The sequence below is a fragment of the Trematomus bernacchii genome, unplaced genomic scaffold, assembly GCF_902827165.1.
Source record: "Trematomus bernacchii unplaced genomic scaffold, fTreBer1.1, whole genome shotgun sequence".
NCBI classification, from domain to species: Eukaryota; Metazoa; Chordata; class Actinopteri; order Perciformes; family Nototheniidae; genus Trematomus; species Trematomus bernacchii.
In genome coordinates, this window is record NW_022987547.1 from 3,328,119 (window position 1) to 3,347,293 (window position 19,175).

General features: G+C 42.9%; 1 protein-coding gene across 2 annotated transcripts in view; it reads right to left on the reverse strand.

The window, feature by feature from the left end:
* Positions 1-4,186: 4,186 nt before the first annotated feature.
* The window catches only part of ctif (CBP80/20-dependent translation initiation factor), a 47,679-nt gene continuing 32,690 nt past the window's right edge, over positions 4,187-19,175 (reverse strand). Inside the window, exons 9-14 of one of the 2 annotated variants that reach the window (XM_034123267.1) lie at positions 18,541-18,621; positions 14,969-15,587; positions 13,584-13,883; positions 11,406-11,561; positions 7,677-7,730; positions 4,187-7,013 (exon numbers count right to left, since the gene is read on the reverse strand). In XM_034123267.1, coding sequence (XP_033979158.1) covers positions 6,789-7,013; positions 7,677-7,730; positions 11,406-11,561; positions 13,584-13,883; positions 14,969-15,587; positions 18,541-18,621 — 1,435 coding nt within the window. In that variant the 3' untranslated portion in view covers positions 4,187-6,788. The remainder of the gene's footprint in view (positions 7,014-7,676; positions 7,731-11,405; positions 11,562-13,583; positions 13,884-14,968; positions 15,588-18,540; positions 18,622-19,175) is intronic. The other variant, XM_034123268.1, reaches the window with a different exon arrangement.

Consider the following 19,175-nt stretch of genomic DNA (forward strand, 5'->3'; position numbering starts at 1 on the left):
TTGTTTTAATTCCCCCTTGTTCTCCCCTCCCTGTATGAAGGTCTGTCTGTTGACGTTGGCAGCGTGTGTGTGTGTGTGTTGCTTCTGGCAGCAGCAACAAAGTGAGAAAACCAACTGCAGCACACTTTACCAGCCATAACACCGCGAACATGCTCATGAACAACAAAGACGTCATGTTTCCTCACCTAAAAACAAGCTGTTTAAGGACCTGTCACTGGCAGACATGAAAGTGTGTGATTTGCTGCAGAAAAAATATGTTGTGTGAGCTTTTACCAGGAACACATCCTAGAGTGACTGGTCCAGTGTAGGAATTTGGAGTCAAGAGGTCCCATGATATGGGAGCTATTGAAAAAATGTAGACTTTTCAAAAACTGCAGAATTGTAATCGACAATGCTGCATTGACTTGGATTCCCCTGGTCACACTGCATGGAAGCTGTCATTTATTTCAAATGATCACATGACAAACACTATATCTGTTAAATCTCAGCATGCTGGCACCTCGCTGTGAGCATTTTCTACTCTATTCTACTAAGATAATAGTCAGTTGTTTTAGAGAAAAGTATCTGTCTAGAATAGATGCTTGATACTTTTTTGCATTTAAGAAATAGTTTGGCCTTGATGTTGGTTACGAGGTGGAAGCTGGACTCTATCCCCCTCCTACCCCCTTCATGCGGAGCAAGTGAACATGAGGAGCACGTTCAGCCACAGATTATTCCCTTCTCGACTAACCACAAATCGCCTCGGACAATTCTTTGTGCCGGTAGCATCCAAGACTGACCCCCACATAAAAACTATAAATGTAACAACTACCGTATTGGCATCGTATGAACCTACTCTGGACTTGCACTTAAAGACATTATTATGTTTTAATAATCACTTATAAAATGAAACAGCCAATTCTATGTTGATATTATATTTCATACTGTTATTTACATTCTTTATTCTTATTTATCCTTTTGAGATTTTTTACCTGTCCTATCCTGTGTTTCAACTTGAATCCTGTTTCTGCTTTAACACCTGCATTTCCTTACTGGGATCAATAAAGGTTTATCTTATGTCTCCTCACCTTAAATTGACAAAAGAGTTGCAAACCTAGGAGTATCTGAAGTTTCTTATTAATCCTTTTCCCCCCTAAATGAATAACACCCAACCGTAACCATTTCCAGAAAGCGATACCAAAATCTAATTTGGTTGATTTAGTGCCTCAGCAGGTGCTTTACCAAAAGGGGCACTGAAACAGTTAATTCAGGAAGTGAGCAGGTCATGACATCATTTCCTCCACTGCCAGTACAGGAAGCAGGAATACAGCTTTCCAGTTTCCGCTCTGGTTCAGATCACGTTTGACTTTTCCTCCAAAAATGTCATTTTGACAGACACAACACCCAAAGGAGCCAAATACAAATAACTTTGACTGGATAGGTAGAATTTTGTAGAAGGTATCTTGTTGAAAAAGTGCTATAAAAACACACAGTAGAGTTTGTCTCAGACATGAGAATAAAAAACATTTTAGTATAGGTCATCATTAAAGAATGCCTTAAAGTCCTAGTATAGTATGTCGAAAAAAGACACAAGAATTATCATAAAATGTCATAAAAAGTAATAGTATAACAATAAATGTGTTTAAAAAACATATTCAAGTCATCAAAACTGTATGTCATAATTAAATCAGATAATGCCAGAAACTGTACATGTATTTTCCAAATCATGAAAAATGTGTGGTATTTTATATGGAATACATGGCAAAATGTAAAGATATGTAGATGTATATTACACATAGATTTAAATTAGATGTAGCCAAAAAAATAGGGACACCAATACGAACTCTTATTGAATAAATATAGTCCAGAGATCCACATAAGTATCAGTAGAACTAAAATGTCTGCTTCCAAATATAGATGAGACGCAATCTGTTTTTTGGGCAGCAGAATAAACTCCAGCGCAGTAGCTGCTTCTGAGATGGAAGGTCAAGAGAGCGAGCTAAAACCACTTGGTAGCCCACAGATATTGATTTCTCCCACAGCAAACGTACTGCAGGAAAACATCTGGGGATGCTTCTGTGTGTTTTAAATCTACTTTGTTTTACACAATATCTGGCCTCTGTCCCCCTCGGACCAAACCATACATTCTGCATGGTTGCATACATTGTTTGTGTGCTGATCAAACACAGCAAGACTCTTGCTGCAGATGGAGGGCACACACACAAAAATAAAGGTCTAAAAAACACTGTGAGCCATCAGACAACTGGAGATGCTTGAACACAGGATGTGCTGGCACTTGGGTTGGTTTGTGGGAGAGTGTGTGGTGAGTGTGTGTGAGCAGTTTATTAATGCCAGTGTCCTCCCTCTTCTTCTTTGGTTCGTCATCATGGCAAGCCGAGATGCAGCCGGCTTTTGTCTGGCGAAAACAATGGATGCTTCTGAATCAGTGGACACACACACACACACACACACACACACACACACACACACACACACACACACACACACACACACACACACACACACACACACACACACACACACACACACACACACACACAGGTAGGCAGTACTGATGTTTTCAACATACTATACAGTACCATGATGTTTTCCCGACATACTATACCATCTTGTTTTTCCTCATATTTTCGACATACTCACTTTGTCTTTTTTTAATAAAAAAGGACATTGGATAATATGCTGTTTTTATTTCTTCTGATATTTCTCTGATATTTTTGACTATACTTTGTCATTGTTTCTCGTATTTTTATTTTACATTGTTCAACATGTATCAGTGCTTTTCCTTATATTTTCGACATACTATACAATGTTGTTTCTTCTGATATTTCTTACATAATTTACCATGCAATTTTTTCTGATATTTTCGTCAAACTAAACTATGCTATTTTTTTCTCATTTTATCAACATACTAATATTGATTTTTCTCATATTTTCGACATACTATACTATGTTGTAGTGTATCTTTTTTCCCCAAAAATCGACATAAATGAAAACATTCTACATCAATCCATATAGACTTCATCACTCAGACTCCTTTTTTGACTATTAATTTCCCCCTTATTGTGTCTCTTTTCTCTCAGACAAATAACATCATGCTGTTGTAATGTGATCTGATTTTATGCTGGCACCACGGCTACTGTCTATCACCAGTTTTGGCTCCAGCAGCTCAGCCAGCGAGACTTTCCTCCTCAGGGCTAACGTTCAACTGTCTGTCCCCACTGCACAGAGCCAAATGAACCGTGATGCTAATTGTCAGTCGGGGCTGGCTCTGTCTTTCTTCCACTATTTCCCTTTATTCCTCAATAGGCTTCCCCCACACTGTCCCAAGATCCAGCCATTTCTGTATATATCTATATATGTTCTCTCACTTCATCTCCTCCTACATTTATTCCACTTGGTCTGTCCCATTTCTTCCCACATTCTTTATCCCTCCCTCTCTTCTTCCACTACAGCTGCTGAATCTTTCTTCACGCTCTTTTTGCTGCATGGGTTGCTTATACTGTATATACTTTAGTGACAATGGGGAATATCTTCCCTATTGTCCCTGTTTGTAGTGTGGTTAAAAGAAGCTTACACGTGTTGTGATGATAGACAAAAAAGAAACCATCATCATTAATCCATCTCTGTCAAGGACACCACTGAGCAAAAGAAAACAAAGCTTCTCTCAGTGTCGATGGAGAATATTTAAAGTGTGGTTCATACTGTCAAATGGATTTAAATACTGACGCTTGGGATTATGTTGATTGATGTGAGCGAGTGATGAAGGACGTCCTATAGGTTCTAGGTCCTCAGTGGGATGGCAACCCCGGCACGGAGATCTTCCGTTGGGACGCCCCGCAGTCGGGGAGCCCCAGGCATGTGTCAGGGCCGACCAAAGGCAAATCACCGGCCAAGGACGTGCTGCTGTTACAATTCTGAAGTGTGCTCTGTTTAATGTGTGACCATGTAAAGGCGAGGACATGTAAATGAGCAGTTCCAGTGTGCACATGTATGAATTGTTAGTTTAATGGCCTACTGGGGTGCTAGGATTAGTTACGCAGTCAATCTGTTAATGGCAGAGGAAGCAGCGTGTGCACCATTGTTTCCTTTGTGATGTCTGAATATCTTTATGATGCCACGCCGACGGCCATGTGATGGTGCTGATAAGTGAGCAGACAGAAAAACACACCACAGTTTGATTCTTCATATCATTTTTTTTCCTGTTAGTTTATTTTTTTCAGTTGCTTAGAAAAACAAAACAAACAGCTCACGAGATGACCCACAATTGCCAATCTAGCTTTTCAATATTCATGAGAATATGCAAATGAAGGGGTGTCTCATTCAATCGTCGAGTAAGTCATGTGACCCGTGCAGAGGGGTCTAAGGGCACGCGGGGTGGGGGGGGGGCTCCAGAGCCACAGACGAGGGGGGGCGATCCCCACCTGCCCCCATCTGCTGTGAGAGCCAGTCGCTCTTTGCATAATGAAAACTCACCGTGGGTCTTTTTTTCCATTTGCTAAAACACGGTAATACCACACTTACACAGCAAGCTAGGTATCACAACGGTTTCATGTCTTGAAAAAAACCCACCAGATGGGAAATATATATAAATGAGCTAAATATAATTTAAATAGAAACCTAGAAACAAAACAAAGACAATAAAACAAACAACTCCTTAAGCAGACACACGCTTACAGACGATTAGGCTGCACCTCAAAAAAACATTTGTGAGCATTATTCACCTTTCATCTAACTCATCTTCTGGGTTGTGTTTCTACCACACAGGATCTTAATTCTTGATGCAAGACAGAGAAAATTATATAAAAAACACTTAAAACTGCCCACAGAGATTCAATGGGAAACTAAGTATGGATGTGCGTGTGTGTGTGTGTGCGTGACGACTCCCAAAACAAAGCTATTTCCTGAAACAAATGCATGGAAAAGCCAAACTCTAGCCACACAACCAGTCTTCCTGTGTGTCACATCTCGGTTGCACTGTCCTCCTCGATCCCAATGGTTTTAAATACTTGTAAATATACTGTAAGCAGATTATATATAAAGCCCATTTACAAATGGTACATGATTGGCTTGGTACGTTGATATCATAATTCACACAGTAGCTGGAATAAGGGTCACATAAGACTAGCTAATGAGGTCATACAACATTTCTTCTTTTCCTCAATGTCATCTTCAGATACACATGTTAATAGTCATTTTCCTGGAAATCAAAGCAAATACAGTCAATGTTAAACACTTGCAAAATGTCCACTGCAAAGAATGGCTTGAGTAGGAGAATCTTTTTTTGAAAGAAGCATTTCACTTCTCTTTGTGCCATGCTCTTTTTAGTGTTTGGACATCATTTTTTTTTCTCTTCAACTGATTTGTTCTTCAGCAACATAACAGTTTATATAAGTCCAACATTCTTTTTCCTCAGCATGCCCTCTGCTGAACACGAGAGCTCCTATAAAGATGGATACACGACAAGGCCACTAGTCCATTAAAACATACTAAAATCCCTCACTATGCTGAACCCATTGGTCTCTACTGAGATCTCAATATGAATCCATGCGCACTGATGATTCAAACTTTTGCCTCTTTTTGAATGAAAAAGCAAAACAGTGCAAACAAATCAAATCTGTGCAATAAGGCCTACCGCTACTATCTCATACATACATTTCATCGTAAAAACAAGACTTTACAAAAACACTAAAGGATTAAAAAAATAATATAATAACAATATCAAAGATGTGGTGAACAAAGCATGTACATGCACGGCTACACAGAGTGGGAGAGGCCATTCTCTGTAGGACCAAACAAAAGAAATATCAGACAGCAGTGTTTTGTTTTAATGCTTTTCTAATGCCCCCCCCCCCCCAATATATCTACTGCTTCTATTGGCGACACCGGGCCGAGCTGGGGAGGGGGGGGGGGCAGGGTGCCAGAGGGGTGTGTCGTCTCACATGGGCTCAAGCAGCCATCTGCCACCCAGCTCCAGCCAGCCTGATCCTTATCCTCCGCCCAGCCAGGCCCAGCAGGCCCGCTGTCTCACCCCCACAGAAAGGCTTCCTGCTGGGGGGGGGGGGGGGGCTGGGGGAGACAAAGGGGGGGAGGAGCTGTGGGAGCTGGGGAGCTCCACAGTGAGACCCTTTGACCCGGTCCCAGACAGACAGCACCGTGTCTGCTCCCTGCCGCCTGCTCCTCCTCTCTCTCTCTCTTTTATCAGCCACACAGACCCCAGGGGCTGAGGGAGAGACAGAGGAGGGGGGGGGGGGGGGGGGGAGAAGGAGACAGAGAGAAGGGGGAGGGCGGTGGGGAAATGAGCACAATGAAGAGACTGACACGGACTACCCTGACCCCCCCCTCCTCCTCCATTCATCTTTGGGTACGAATCGCTCTATTCCCTACGGGCACGCTGCTGCTGCCCTCTCCTCCTCTCCCCTGTGTGACCCCTCTGTTGTCTCGCCCCCCCCCCCTTCGATATCCCTCAGTGGCCAGCCCTGTGTGGCCCCTACTGGCCACATATACGCTGCTGTTGTGTGTCAAATACACTTTTCATTGTTTGAACGCCACATGTAGTGTTGCCTTGATGGGTCAGGGGTCCTGTTTAGTGATTAGTCTGTTTGTGTTTTTGCGGTAGTGGTCACCCATCTTGGAGAAATTAGTGAAATGTACAAAAAAACGTAAAGCATGTATTTATTTAGAGTGTTGTTAAATTCCTATGTTTTGGTAAAAGTGGAAGAGCACATTGATGCTCAACTGGAAAATGTTTCCGGGGGCAACGGAGGGGGGGGGGGTCTCCTCTCTGGCACCTAGGCAGTGGAGGTGGTGAGCTTCTGGATGGTGCGGTTGTAGTATTGGGTGGTGAGGGCCTCCAGGGGGTTCCAGTGGTGCGCGTGCAGCTCGATGACCTCCATGAGGAGAGAGCGGGTCAGCGGCGACTCGCCCGGGCTCAGCATCTTGTCCCTGACGGCGGCGAGGAGCTCCGTCATCATCTCAGGGAGCTGCTCCTCCAGGAGGCGCCCCATACTCTGGAGCTGGTGGAGAGACGAGGAGAGGGAGGGAGGGGGTCAGAGGAAGTGTGTGTGTGTGTCGCTTACAGAGAGCAAAACACAACGTCTGGCACCTTGTTACTGTAGATGCAGTCAGACAGGAGAGTTCACACACCCTGTGGACATGGAGTGTGTGTGTGTGAGTCATCAAAACTGCGAGGAATGTGTTTGTGAGCATCTGGGAATTGTTAGCCACCTATCTTTGCTCTTTCTGTTGTTTCGCCTCTTTTTATTGTTTTCTTATCACTGCTGCTGAGAGATTTCGGTTCTTCTACAACGACCCAAGTCTGATTAAATCCATAGTTCTACTTAAATTCACCTACACTACTTTATTATTCATAACCCTCGGGAGACGACCATGGAATATCAAAGATATGGGTTTGAGATTGTGCATACTGTGGACCTCTCCAGCATGTACTGCACATTAAAGGAAAATTAAAATGAAACATGGGTTTTATGTGTTTCAATATCGCCTGGATCTTTTTTTTTTCCACATACATTTGTTCAGATGTTTTACTGCATTTCATTTCTTGCCTGGCACTTAAATTCAAATCAGCCTTTTGCTTGAAACAAAAACACGAGTATTACCTATGTATGTGTGTGTGTGTGTGTGTGTGTGTGTGTGTGTGTGTGTGTGTGTAACCATACCTCCATTGAACAGCACAGCACTGCATCTTCCTTCACATCAGTGGACTCCAATAGCTATAAGGGACAAGAGCAGATCATATTTGAATATACTGGAACACTGCGAAGCAAAGAGCCGCACAGCAACAAGGCAGATTTATAAAAATGTGTATATATTTGGATGTAGGCCACAGTAGGAGATTAAGCAAATGCAAGTGTGTGTGTGTGTGTGTGTTCATCAGTTCACAAGAGAAGGAAAAAAGAAGACCTAATCCTAATTGTAAATATTTTTCTACATTAACATTTGAAATCTTGGAAGACAACACACCAGGCTTTCATCCTGGCAAGCTAGCTAACCGTCAGACATCAAGGCTGGCTCTGTGCACACTGTATATCCGCGTGCACACTACCAGAGCAGCCAAAAACAAACTGTGAAGCTGGTAAACATGCTAGCTGGCTTTCCACCCCCTCCACTGGCCCCATGCACAGATGGGCATATAACTGGCACTTTCAAACAATGCAGGGGGCGATGGCCACAAAGGGAGACAGACCCACAGAGAGCCTCCTATAGACGTGGAGAACGGAAGCTGTGCACATCTAGTGCCAGATTACAGTATACAGAATAGTCCTTGTTTTACTCCTCTACCAGTCGGTTTCACAAAGTGCTACTTTGATTATCCTGAAGGAGGGAAAGGAAGTAACAGGAGGGGATGTTTTTTGTGTTGCTGTTTTGATATCTAAATAAACCTTTAATGAGTAGAACTGCTGCACAATGAGCTAAATGAAATATAAATGCAGGCACAGTTATGGGAAGACTAGTGAAAGAGAACTTGTTTAGAAGCAGTCTGTCATTACAAGGTGATTTGAAGTGGCTCTAATAAATATTTTTCATAATTATGTATAACAATGTAACAATGAGTATGCATGCACAAAATGTTCTTTAAATGCACTTAAACTACAAGCTTGATTGATACAGACAAATAACCCATCCAATAGTTTCTGATTTGACCATTTTACTTAACTTTGATGGTATGCATGCTTTGAGAGCAAAACAGAAATGAAAACAAAAGACATGGAAATAGTTTCTGATTCTTTGTAACTATAAAAAGAAACAAGGATAGCCCATCTGATACTTCAATCCAAACTTAATGCGAGCTGGCTTTTATTTCCCCGCTGTAAGCTTAATGGTATTCCACCTATAATTCAGGCCCGGCAGTTGCATGGCGTGGTGACAGTATGGCTGTTTGATGTGGGAACTACAGTCTCGTCTTTCCCAGAGCAGGAGAGCCGTGTGACACGCAGGATGGGCTCATAATGAGTTCTCCAGGGAGCCCAGTGTGACGTTTTTACTCAACACGTTTAAAATGGACTAATCTATACTCATCTATAATCGGTCCTCCTAGCCATTGAGGTAGCTCTCTTTTCCTCCTTCTCGTTTTTTTTAAGTAGAAGAGGAACAGCTGCAGGAAAACAACTTCTCTGAGAGACTACTTGAAGCACAACGTCTCTGTGCTGAAGCTGAAGCAGACAGATCTCTGGTTAGTTACATCACAGAGACACAAAAACTCTGCAAGGGGAAGCGCTGGGAGTCTGTGTGATTTCCATTTACAGTATTTTCATTCAAAACATATTTTATCTGGAAGATGAAAAGCTAGAAGAACTAGGACAGCCGTGATCATCTTGTAGCACAGAATGGAAAATATTAATCCAACAACAACTTGAATGACTCAGTGAAGTCAGCTAGAACAACATTCATATTTATTTAAATATTCAGCGAAAGCTTCATCTGTCCTTGAATTCACTCATGTATATTTTGAAAGCTGTCATCATATGCTGGCTAAAAGAAAAGTAAATGATGGACGAGTGCTTCGAGAAAAACATGTTTCATCAGAGTACTAATGACACGCAGAGCGCGCAAAGTTAGAATTATGAGTACTTCAACTTTAACTGCACTTCCAATAGTTGCATAGCAACAGAAGCATCAGAAGGAGAAACTTCCCTTAGTAACATTACACATCACCCTATTTATGTACTTCACCAACTGCTCGACAAAGAAAACACTACAAACTAAAACACTTACAATAACATGATGCTCAGTTTTGACAGTTTATTTGAAGAACGATTGAAACATTTGAAGTTAATAGTCGAAAACCGTGAGGGCCCAAGCTGACTTTAAAGAAGGATACCAAGAAACAATATAAATAGCCCTGTGGTCACCAGCAGACAGTATGTGCATGCTTTCTGCAGTGTGCACCTGCAAACCACTGTGCCACATGCTTCAGGAAAATCGTTTTTTATGCTAATGTGAGCGCCCTGCTACCTGCCTTCTGATTTGCCATGACTATTCGGCTGTTCAGGTCTGTTCCCCCTTAATAAAGGAATGTTGGATTACTCCTTTAATAATTTTTACAAGGTGCAGTATCATAAAAAGAAGCTGTAATCTTTCATCTTGCCTTACTACATACTTTACCACAATGGTCTGGGTAAATATCTATGCCAGTGTAGGTGTATCTAAAGTCTATAATTGACATGTTTGCTTTGACACTTTAGTCAAGGATTATCTTATTTAGTGCATCTATGTGGATTGTGCGCATATAAAAAAACACTTTTGGCCTGTGAGTGTTGAATGGCTTGGATCACCGCTCGCTGACCTGCCCCATCTATATGAACAGCTGTCATGTACACTTTAAACACTTTCTTACACACCTTAGCTGTTACCTAACCCTGTTCTGCAGACTATAACTACAGAGGACAGCTGCTGCAAAATGCACCGCCACACACACATACACACACATGAGTACTCTCATATGCAAACACACACACATTATGGCACATAGCTTGTAACAGAATCTGACATCTACATGTTACGACAGGAGAGACAAAAAAAACAGACGGCTAGAAATGAGTAACAATGGCTCAAGGACATGGAGATGTTATTAGAAATCATTTTGCCACATAGGTGTGACGCTGGAATACGGAGGTGTGTTACACTGTAAGTCCTCTAACAAGCTGAGATAATGATTATTCTGGGCATACGCTCAGACAGGGTGTGGATGGCATTGGTTGTGTGTTGATTGTTTGTTAGCGAGACGCTGGGTGTGTGTTGCGTGCCAGACGGGCAGAGGTGTGGACGTGGGCGGTGAAACTACCTTGCACGTGTCTGAAAACCTGCCATTATCTCTTCTCTCTCTGAAAACTCCACATTAAAAAGGTTTTTCTCTCCCAGCCCCTGCCATCTCCCCTCTCCTTCTCCTCGCTCTGCTACCTGTCGTGCTGTCAGTGAACTTCCTCCGCAGTAACTGTCAACCTGACCACAGGCTTCTCAGCTTCCTCTTACCTCTTCTCTTTCTCCCTCCCCCCCCATCTTCACTCGCTTCCCCTTTCAATATCCCATCTGCCTTTAACCACTTCTGTATCTCACCGCGTCTGCTGTGGCTCCCCATTTGGTTTCCATGGTCACCAAAGAAGTGTGTCTAAGAGAACACGAGCAGCTGATGAGAAATGGACCTTGTGTCAAGCTCTTTTTTGGAAGTGATGATGTCCTGACTGTTTAAACCACTTACCAAACCCCGCAGTGGTGTATCGAGTCTAGACAGGGTCTGGCCAAAAACAGGAAACTTGCTACATGTTCCGATCGCAACAGACAAGATAAACAGACACGGCTGGAAACGTTCCTCTTACTGGAACCAGCAGATGAGTTGATTAATTGGTAAATAAACATATTTGTAATAAATGACAGATCTGGATACAGACCTCTCGTAGGCAGGTGTAGATGGGACACACCAGCACTCTGAAAGGGTCCGCAGAGCTGCTCCTCATGGTGCCAAACACCTCACACAAGAAGGTGATGAAACCTAACCACCTCTCCACATCCGACTGCTGGAGCTCCTCTCGACGGGCAAAGTCCCTCTGAGGAGAAAGAAAAAGACAGATGGATATAAAGTTTGAAAATACAGTGAAACTCTACAGGCTATGCAGCTTGTGTAGTAGTTGTAGAAGTAGGCCGGAGGTAGGTGGATATTTAAGTGTCCCTTAAATTCATCAGCAGTGGTGATAATCACCATTAACATCTTTGCTATCTCCCTGATGGGGGTTTTTGTAGGTGGCACACATATTAACCTCGCAGCTTGAAGTACTTAAAGCCAAAAAGCGGTTGAAAAACACATTAAACAAATCCATGAATTTCATTTTCTGCCAGGAGTAGAGGAGAATATGTTAATTTGGTTTGAAAGTGAAGGGTAGTGAACTGTGTCAGTGCTGTAAAAGTGTTGGGGCTAATATGGGTTAATGCCTAATGCGCACTTTTAAAGATGTTATATGGCAGGTTAAACTGAAACTGTATTCACTCAGAGGAACTCACTCTGCTTATCCAGAGTGTACTGCCCGTACTGAAGTGCACTAGAGAAACTGGCGGCTTGTACTCTCACATACTCGTACAACTCCGCCGAAGGTCTGTTTGTACACAGACATACACAGAATATGCGTCCTTGAATGGACCAACAAACGAAACAATGATGAAGGTGGCAGAAGCATCAGGGAACAAAAAAAGGCCAAATGCTCTGCTCAGCTTTACATAAATAGGATATTTCATAGGCAACAGACCATGTTTAATGAAAGCATCATCCCTGATGCCTTTCTTTCAAACACTTTTTATAGAGCCAGACTAATTGCCCCCAAATTGAGATCCAGGGCTCTGGGAGCAACATCATTAATTATGGCCTTCATGAACCCACTTATGACATTTAAAATGTTTAAAAGCAAAAAGCCAAAATGTCAAAGACCAGGAGGGGGTCCAGGCTGCCTGGGAAGTGGGAATTAAAGTGAGAAATAAACAAAGAGTATCTGACCACAGAGCTGTGAAAAAGGGGGGGAAATAATAAAGCAGAGAAAGAGGGTAAAATAATTACGGTGGGATTTACTACTGCTGGGTCAGGGAAAATATCACTACATCTAAAGAAATGGAAAAACTGAGGGAAGGAGAAAAAAACAAGAGTGTGGGATAGCAGTCAAAAAGAGCATCTGCTGGAAATGAAACAGGAGTAGGAGTGAAAGAAGGGTAAAGGCAGCAGGTGGGTTAACATTTAGACCTCGGATGTCTTCTGAAAACAGCGTGTTCGTCTCGCCTACTTTTACAGCGTCTACCACTCTGGCAGCTTTCGTCTGACTCGTGACAGAGGAAGGGGCGAAAAGGAGGAGAATGTTAAGAAAGAGAGAGAGTGGAAGTGTGCAGGGAGAAGAAGAGAGGCACTGGCCCGTGTCGTTCCGGGTGAGGGGAGGCGATAAGACGGGGGAGCGCGGTAATAGAGAGCTCATGAGGGACGAGAGGGGGGGGGGGGAGAGAGGCATGGAAATATATAACGGCTGAGAGGATGTTTTCATCATGGGTGCAAGACTGGAACTGTGCAGTTGAGTGAAAGGGTGGAAGGGTGGAAGGGCGGAGGGTGAAGGGATGGGGGGGGGGGCTGTCTCTCTCCCCTGGGTGTTTAGATTAGAAACTTTGCCCACTGACATTTACAACATCACACACACAGTTGGCTTCCACCTGAAAGTGCTTCCTCATAAAACTAAGCGGATATGAGGCTACTGAACAAGACTATGGCAGACTTACTGAAAAATGGATGGGAGTACGTCTAAAAGACACAACAATCTGTATGTTGGGCTTTTAATTACTCATGGACAAATACCATTAAACTAATTTGTTCGAGCATCTTTTTTATCGTACAGCTATCTTTGTCAAACTGCATCTTTGTGAAAGGTAACTAAGCTAGTTTAATAACTACTTCAAAGAAAATTGCATCGACTAAATCAAGCTAAATTAGTTATGGGTGATCATTGAAGAAAATCATGTCAGGTCCATGAAATTAATGAGTAAGTTATTCTGAAATATCTAACAGAAAAGCTTGAGCAGCTAACCCATTCCCTCCCTCTCACCTGCAGCATGTTGAGCAGCAGAGATCTGAACTTGGTCCCCTCTACCATGAACAGCGCCATCTTGTCACAGAGCTTGGCGGCTGTGGCGGCGAAGCTCCTGTCCGACACGGCTTTGGAGTAGAGGGTGTTGACCACCTGAGCCAGGGTCTCCTCGCACCGCGCCGAATTCTGCGCCTCCTCCATGAAGGAGGCCAGCTGCTGCTCCACCCCGCTGCTGTTGCTCCTCATGCTGTTGAGGAGCTCCACCAGCCGGTCCATGCTCTGTGAGCCGGGGCCCGACGCCTCCACACCAGCCTCTTCCTGAGGGGGGAGATGGGAAAGTCGTGAGTGGCAAGTTTCAATTTCAATTTACTGTTGGTTTGACCACAATTTTTATTTAGTGATTTCATTATATGCTGACTTGAAATGAATATTTACAGTGGGTAGATAAGATAAGAAGTACTTTATTGATTCCAATTTGGGAAATGTTTTGCGTTGTACATTAGAGAAATGAAAAGACTAGAAAGAAATAATCCAAAATGTAAACATCTCACATAGAATTTAAAATAGCATTAAAAAAGAAGAAAATATACATCTTGAAATACAGATTTAAAGTAACAAAATATAAAGCAGGATATTATATATACAGTGTGTAAGGAATGGAATATTACATATCAAATGGAATATATATATATGTAAAATGTACAGTGTGAGTTTAAGTCCAGTTATCCAAGGCTGATATTTGTGCTGATGAAAAGTACTTCAGCATTAGTTACGATTAGCTTATTTAAACCATTTATACATTTTGTGTGTATACTTTAGCATCTCTGGTGCACAGCTAACATGTTTTGATATATTGTGGAAGAGAACCCCCATTTTATAATTTTGTTTCTAGCCTTGGGTCTTCATCATTCCGACATTAGATTCATTGTATCACTGACACCCCTGCTTGTTCATTCTTTCCTCTCCTCCCTGCTGTGTGGTGCCGCGCTGTCAAATCAAACCACCCCTGGTAGTAATGAGTGAGAGGAGGGAGACGGAGCTGAGGGCAGCAACACAGTTGGCTGACTCGCCAGTTTAGTTCACACAGTGGAAAACATCAGAAACTGTTACGCTAATGCCGCTTTTGTTTCTTCACCTCCTTAGTGAGAACATGTTCACCCCTCCCTGACAGTCTGGGTGTGTCACCGTGAATGCTTAATAACCAAGCAGACGAATGACTAAAGCAAGGCAGTGCAACAAAACTATGCGTCTACTGTACTGTCTATCCATAAATGACAGTGTATGTGTGTGTGTGGTCATTATGAAGGTAATTATACAACTAAATGGTGGCGTGTGTGTGCACAGATACATTAGTCCTGATTGCCCTAAGGCTGACTGACAGGGCCTAAGCAGCTTTTCCGTACCTTGTCCTTTAGTCTCCTCCTCAGCCTCTCCTTTGACGACTGCAGCAAGTCGATTTTGGGCCGCTCCGACTGGCCCTCGCTTGCCTTTCTACTTCCTGGTGGGTCGGGAGATTCCTTTTTAACTGTCGGTTGTGGGAAAGCATTTGTGTTTGGTGCGGACTCAGGTCTGGGGGATTCAGTGGGACTTCTGAAGTCTTGAGGTGCACTGATCTGCTCCTCACCTGGTTTTACATTCTCAGTCTGTTTGTCTTTGGTTGTTCTCGGGGGTACTCCTTTATCCCCTGTAACGTTCGTCTGTCCGTATCCCTGAACTTTCTGATTGGGGTGCCAGCGCCTGTTCTGGCTGTATCCGTGGTGCGGGGGTCCTCCCTGGCGCTGCCCATGCCCCCCCTGGTACTGGCGCGGCGGCCGACCGGCACTACTGTTTCTGTTATCTCCCTGTTCCGGTATATTCTGCTGCTGTTGGTTTTGACATTGTTGTTGGGTTAGATCCCTCTGATGCTGTGGGGACTGTTGTTGTATCAGCTGAGGTTGGTTCTTCACTCCTCCGCCCCCTCCACCTCCTCCTCCTCCTACTCCACCACCTCCTACTCCTCCTCCCTGTGGTCGCTGCTGTCTCCTGGATTGAGAGAAGGTGTAAGAAAGCTTAATTGTGATGTAGAAGAAGCTTGAGCGCCCGTCTATGTCACACTGGCCCCAAAATGGCCTACAGCCGCCCCTCTGTTCTCCCAAAAACACATCTTTAGTTTGATAAAAAATGCACGGTTTCCTTTAACTCCTGTTCTGGTCCCGGTGACTTGCCACACTCTTCTGTAAATACTATGACTGTTCACAACTAGACACAAACAGTAACCCATCATCTACTGATATAACATTTACGCAACTAAACATCCAAAAGCCTGCTTACATGTGGATGCACAGTATGTCTGTGTATTCCTGTCCTGCATAGCTCTGTCCTTTTGCTGTACTGGCTCTCTGGGCTTCACGAGCTGCTGACATATGGTCCAGGGGATTAGTCACCCTGGCACCGTGGAGGCAACCTATTATCTGCCTCAGCCAGTGAACCTTTGCTCCCTTAACCCCCCTCAACTCTCTAAATGCTTTTTTCATCAGGAAATTGTGCAGGCGGACGTGATTTGCAAAGGAAATAAATCTTGGCCCTTTTCAACAATAAAGTAAAGAACATTTTATGATGGGATCAAACCGGCCACAATGCCAATCAGGACCGGCCAATGGCTCCTTCCCCACCTCCTGAGTCTTTACTTTTGGTGCTCTTGCGGGTACCAAACACATCCTCATTTTGAATCTTATGTGTTGGCAGACCATTTTCTTTACCAAAACACTGAACAAGAACTCAAGAGTACTTTTCTTAAAAAATGCCATAAGTGCATCTACACAGAGTGAGAATCAAAGAAAACGTACATATTGAACTATTTAGTACAGCTTCTAAAGCACAGAGAAAGAGTATTTCTATATAGTGAGAGTATTATGACATGCAACAAAGGTTCCAAGGCTGGAATCTAACCTGGGACGGTGCAGTTATACATTATGAGCTCTCACCACTCCAATAGCGAAACGCTCCAGGCACAAGGTTTCTTTAATAAAGACATTTAGAAAAAGAATCATAAAAGTGAAATATGTGACGTCCAACAGGCTTTGTAAGTCTAGTGGAGGCTAGATTGACGTGCAAAGAAAGGAAACTTTCCAAAACTTTGAAGTTTGCCAATGCCAAGACGGCAATGGGGGTTTTCATCAAGTGTTTCCTTGCACTTAATCATTAAAGAAACTTTCAAAAGCGTGATTTTAGGATAAAATCTATAAGCCAGACATAGTTTCAGACAACTATTACACCTTGTGAAAGAGAACTGTGTGTCACTATCCCACTCGTTTTGCAAAGAAATACCACTGAAAATGAATTAACATATGAACAACCTTTGAATGACTATTTTTTTGTTCTAAAAGAAGTTGAACAAATCTGTATGGACAGGTTAAACAACTTCTGGGAGAAAGAGACAAGGCAGAGATACTGGATTCTATCATGTCTGCTAAAGTTATATAACGGAACTTCTAAAGTCTTGAAAAGAATATTCAAAAGGTGGTATAAAACATTATAGTCGATGAGTGTAAGCCCTAATGAAAATGATTTAAGCGACCAGCAGCCTGTGTATGTGATGTGTGCAAAGTATTTAGATACAATTCATACAGAACTTCTCATCAGTTGTCATCAACATACGAATGATATTATTATTGGCATAATTGTCGTGCTCCAATGATTATTAGTAGTTTTTAAGCAATAAAAACTTGATGGTTCCACTTTTATTTGTCTTGTATTATTTGATGATCAACTCACCACTGTAATGGGCATTTTGTAAAGCTTAATTAGCAGATCTATCAAGAAAGACAATAACTATAAAAAAAAAATATTAACTACTCCTTGCAACCGCGACTGCTACTTCTGTGTCAGCAGGAAATGTTGTTGCTGTGATGAATTCGACACTGAAGGGAACGTGAAGGTGTTTAAGTGTATTCATGTTTTTTTTGTGTGTGTGTGGTTCATTTGGTTTATGTCTCGCCTGGCCCCTCTGCTCCACTCTCTCAGGGAGGTTGGCAGACAGTTCATCTTCTGCCTGTCTCCTCTACCCAACATCCTGCCTCAGACTTAATGCCACTCTTTCCGGCGCTATGCAAATATCATTGGTGCCTTTCGTAGACTAAAATAGAGCTCTTCTATCGCACACAATGATCAGGAAAAACACTCTTGTCACGCACTCCCATCAGCATCATTCAATGTCTGTTTTTTCTCTTTTTAACAGCAAACTTTAAAAAAAAAAAAACGACTTGGCATTATAACCCATGTTTTACTTAATCATAGAATAAAGTCTAACAGCTTAACAATGATTGACAGAAATCGTGAGATCTCATTAAATAACTGCAGTGGGTGAGATTATATAATTTTTGCAAAGCTTTAGAGTTCTCCGAGACACCCCGAGTCTCACACATTCTCTCATCTGACGATCAATTTGATCTTTACACTAGCTGTTAGTTTAGGCTCGGCTCTAATAAGCTCTTCTCCTGATCTACTGGTGATGCGTAGAGGTGATTGGGAGACAGTAATAAAATGTTAATCATGTTTAATGACTGAGAGCTCTGCAGAGTGAGGAAGGGGTGAGCCATCCGGGGAGGTGTGTGCTTTAAGGATAAATGATGAGGCCACTGAAATGTCATGTCAGAATTTCTTGTTACTTAGAGACAGAACTTTCCATCAAATACCAATCTAAAACATTTTTTGTTTGAGGTGATGAATAGGTAACATTACGGTATAATCAGATTGAAATGAGTGTTAGAATTAGTGCCTGGCTGTGCCCCCTATTTTCTATTTTACTACTTCTAAGATTTCCTTTCCAGTTCAAATATAAAATGTAAAAAAACCCGATACTGGTCCCACCAATTACCATCTGACCTTTTGATGCCGAGGCTTTGTCGAGTACAATAAATCAAATCACTGTTTCAAATGTCAGAAATGTATTCAGGTCCCACTTGGTGCGCAGGATCTGGCTCATGTTGTCACTAACCTGGCTGAGACATGCCGCCTTCCCCCAGGGCCGTGAGGCAGGAGTATGGTTAACTGGTCTCTGGTGAACTGATCAAGCGCTCTACAAGCAGGAGAGGAGGTCAATGCAGGCGAGTGGAAGGATGAAGAGTGGAGTAAAGTGGCAGAACAATTTGTGGGAAAACCGGCGGTGAAATTTGAAGAAGGAGTAAAGGGGAAGACAAGAGGTTGAAGAAGATAGAGGGGAGGGGGGGGAAGCAGCGAAGCAAAGAGAAAAAAAAAACAAAAACACTACAGGTTGATAACTATGTCAATCAAACAACATGCATAGAACTACAGGAAGTGGTGGCTAAAAAGATGAAATGATTTGGTAGATATGATCATGGGAGGAGGTAGGACACAGAGGATCGATCATTAATGTTGCTGCGGATGATTGTGGATGGAGGACTCGTGGAACCATTGGTTGACCCAGACGAGCAAATTGATCGGCCCGGGGGAAGAGGAGCCTGCAGGCCAGACAGTCAATAACTCGGCCAGAGTCCATGCGGGCCGCAGCTCACGGGTTTAATGGACTGTGGGGAGACAGCTTTCTGCTGCCTGACTGAACATTTGCATTACTTACTGTTTTTCACAGGTTTTAGGATTCAAAGTCTCAGG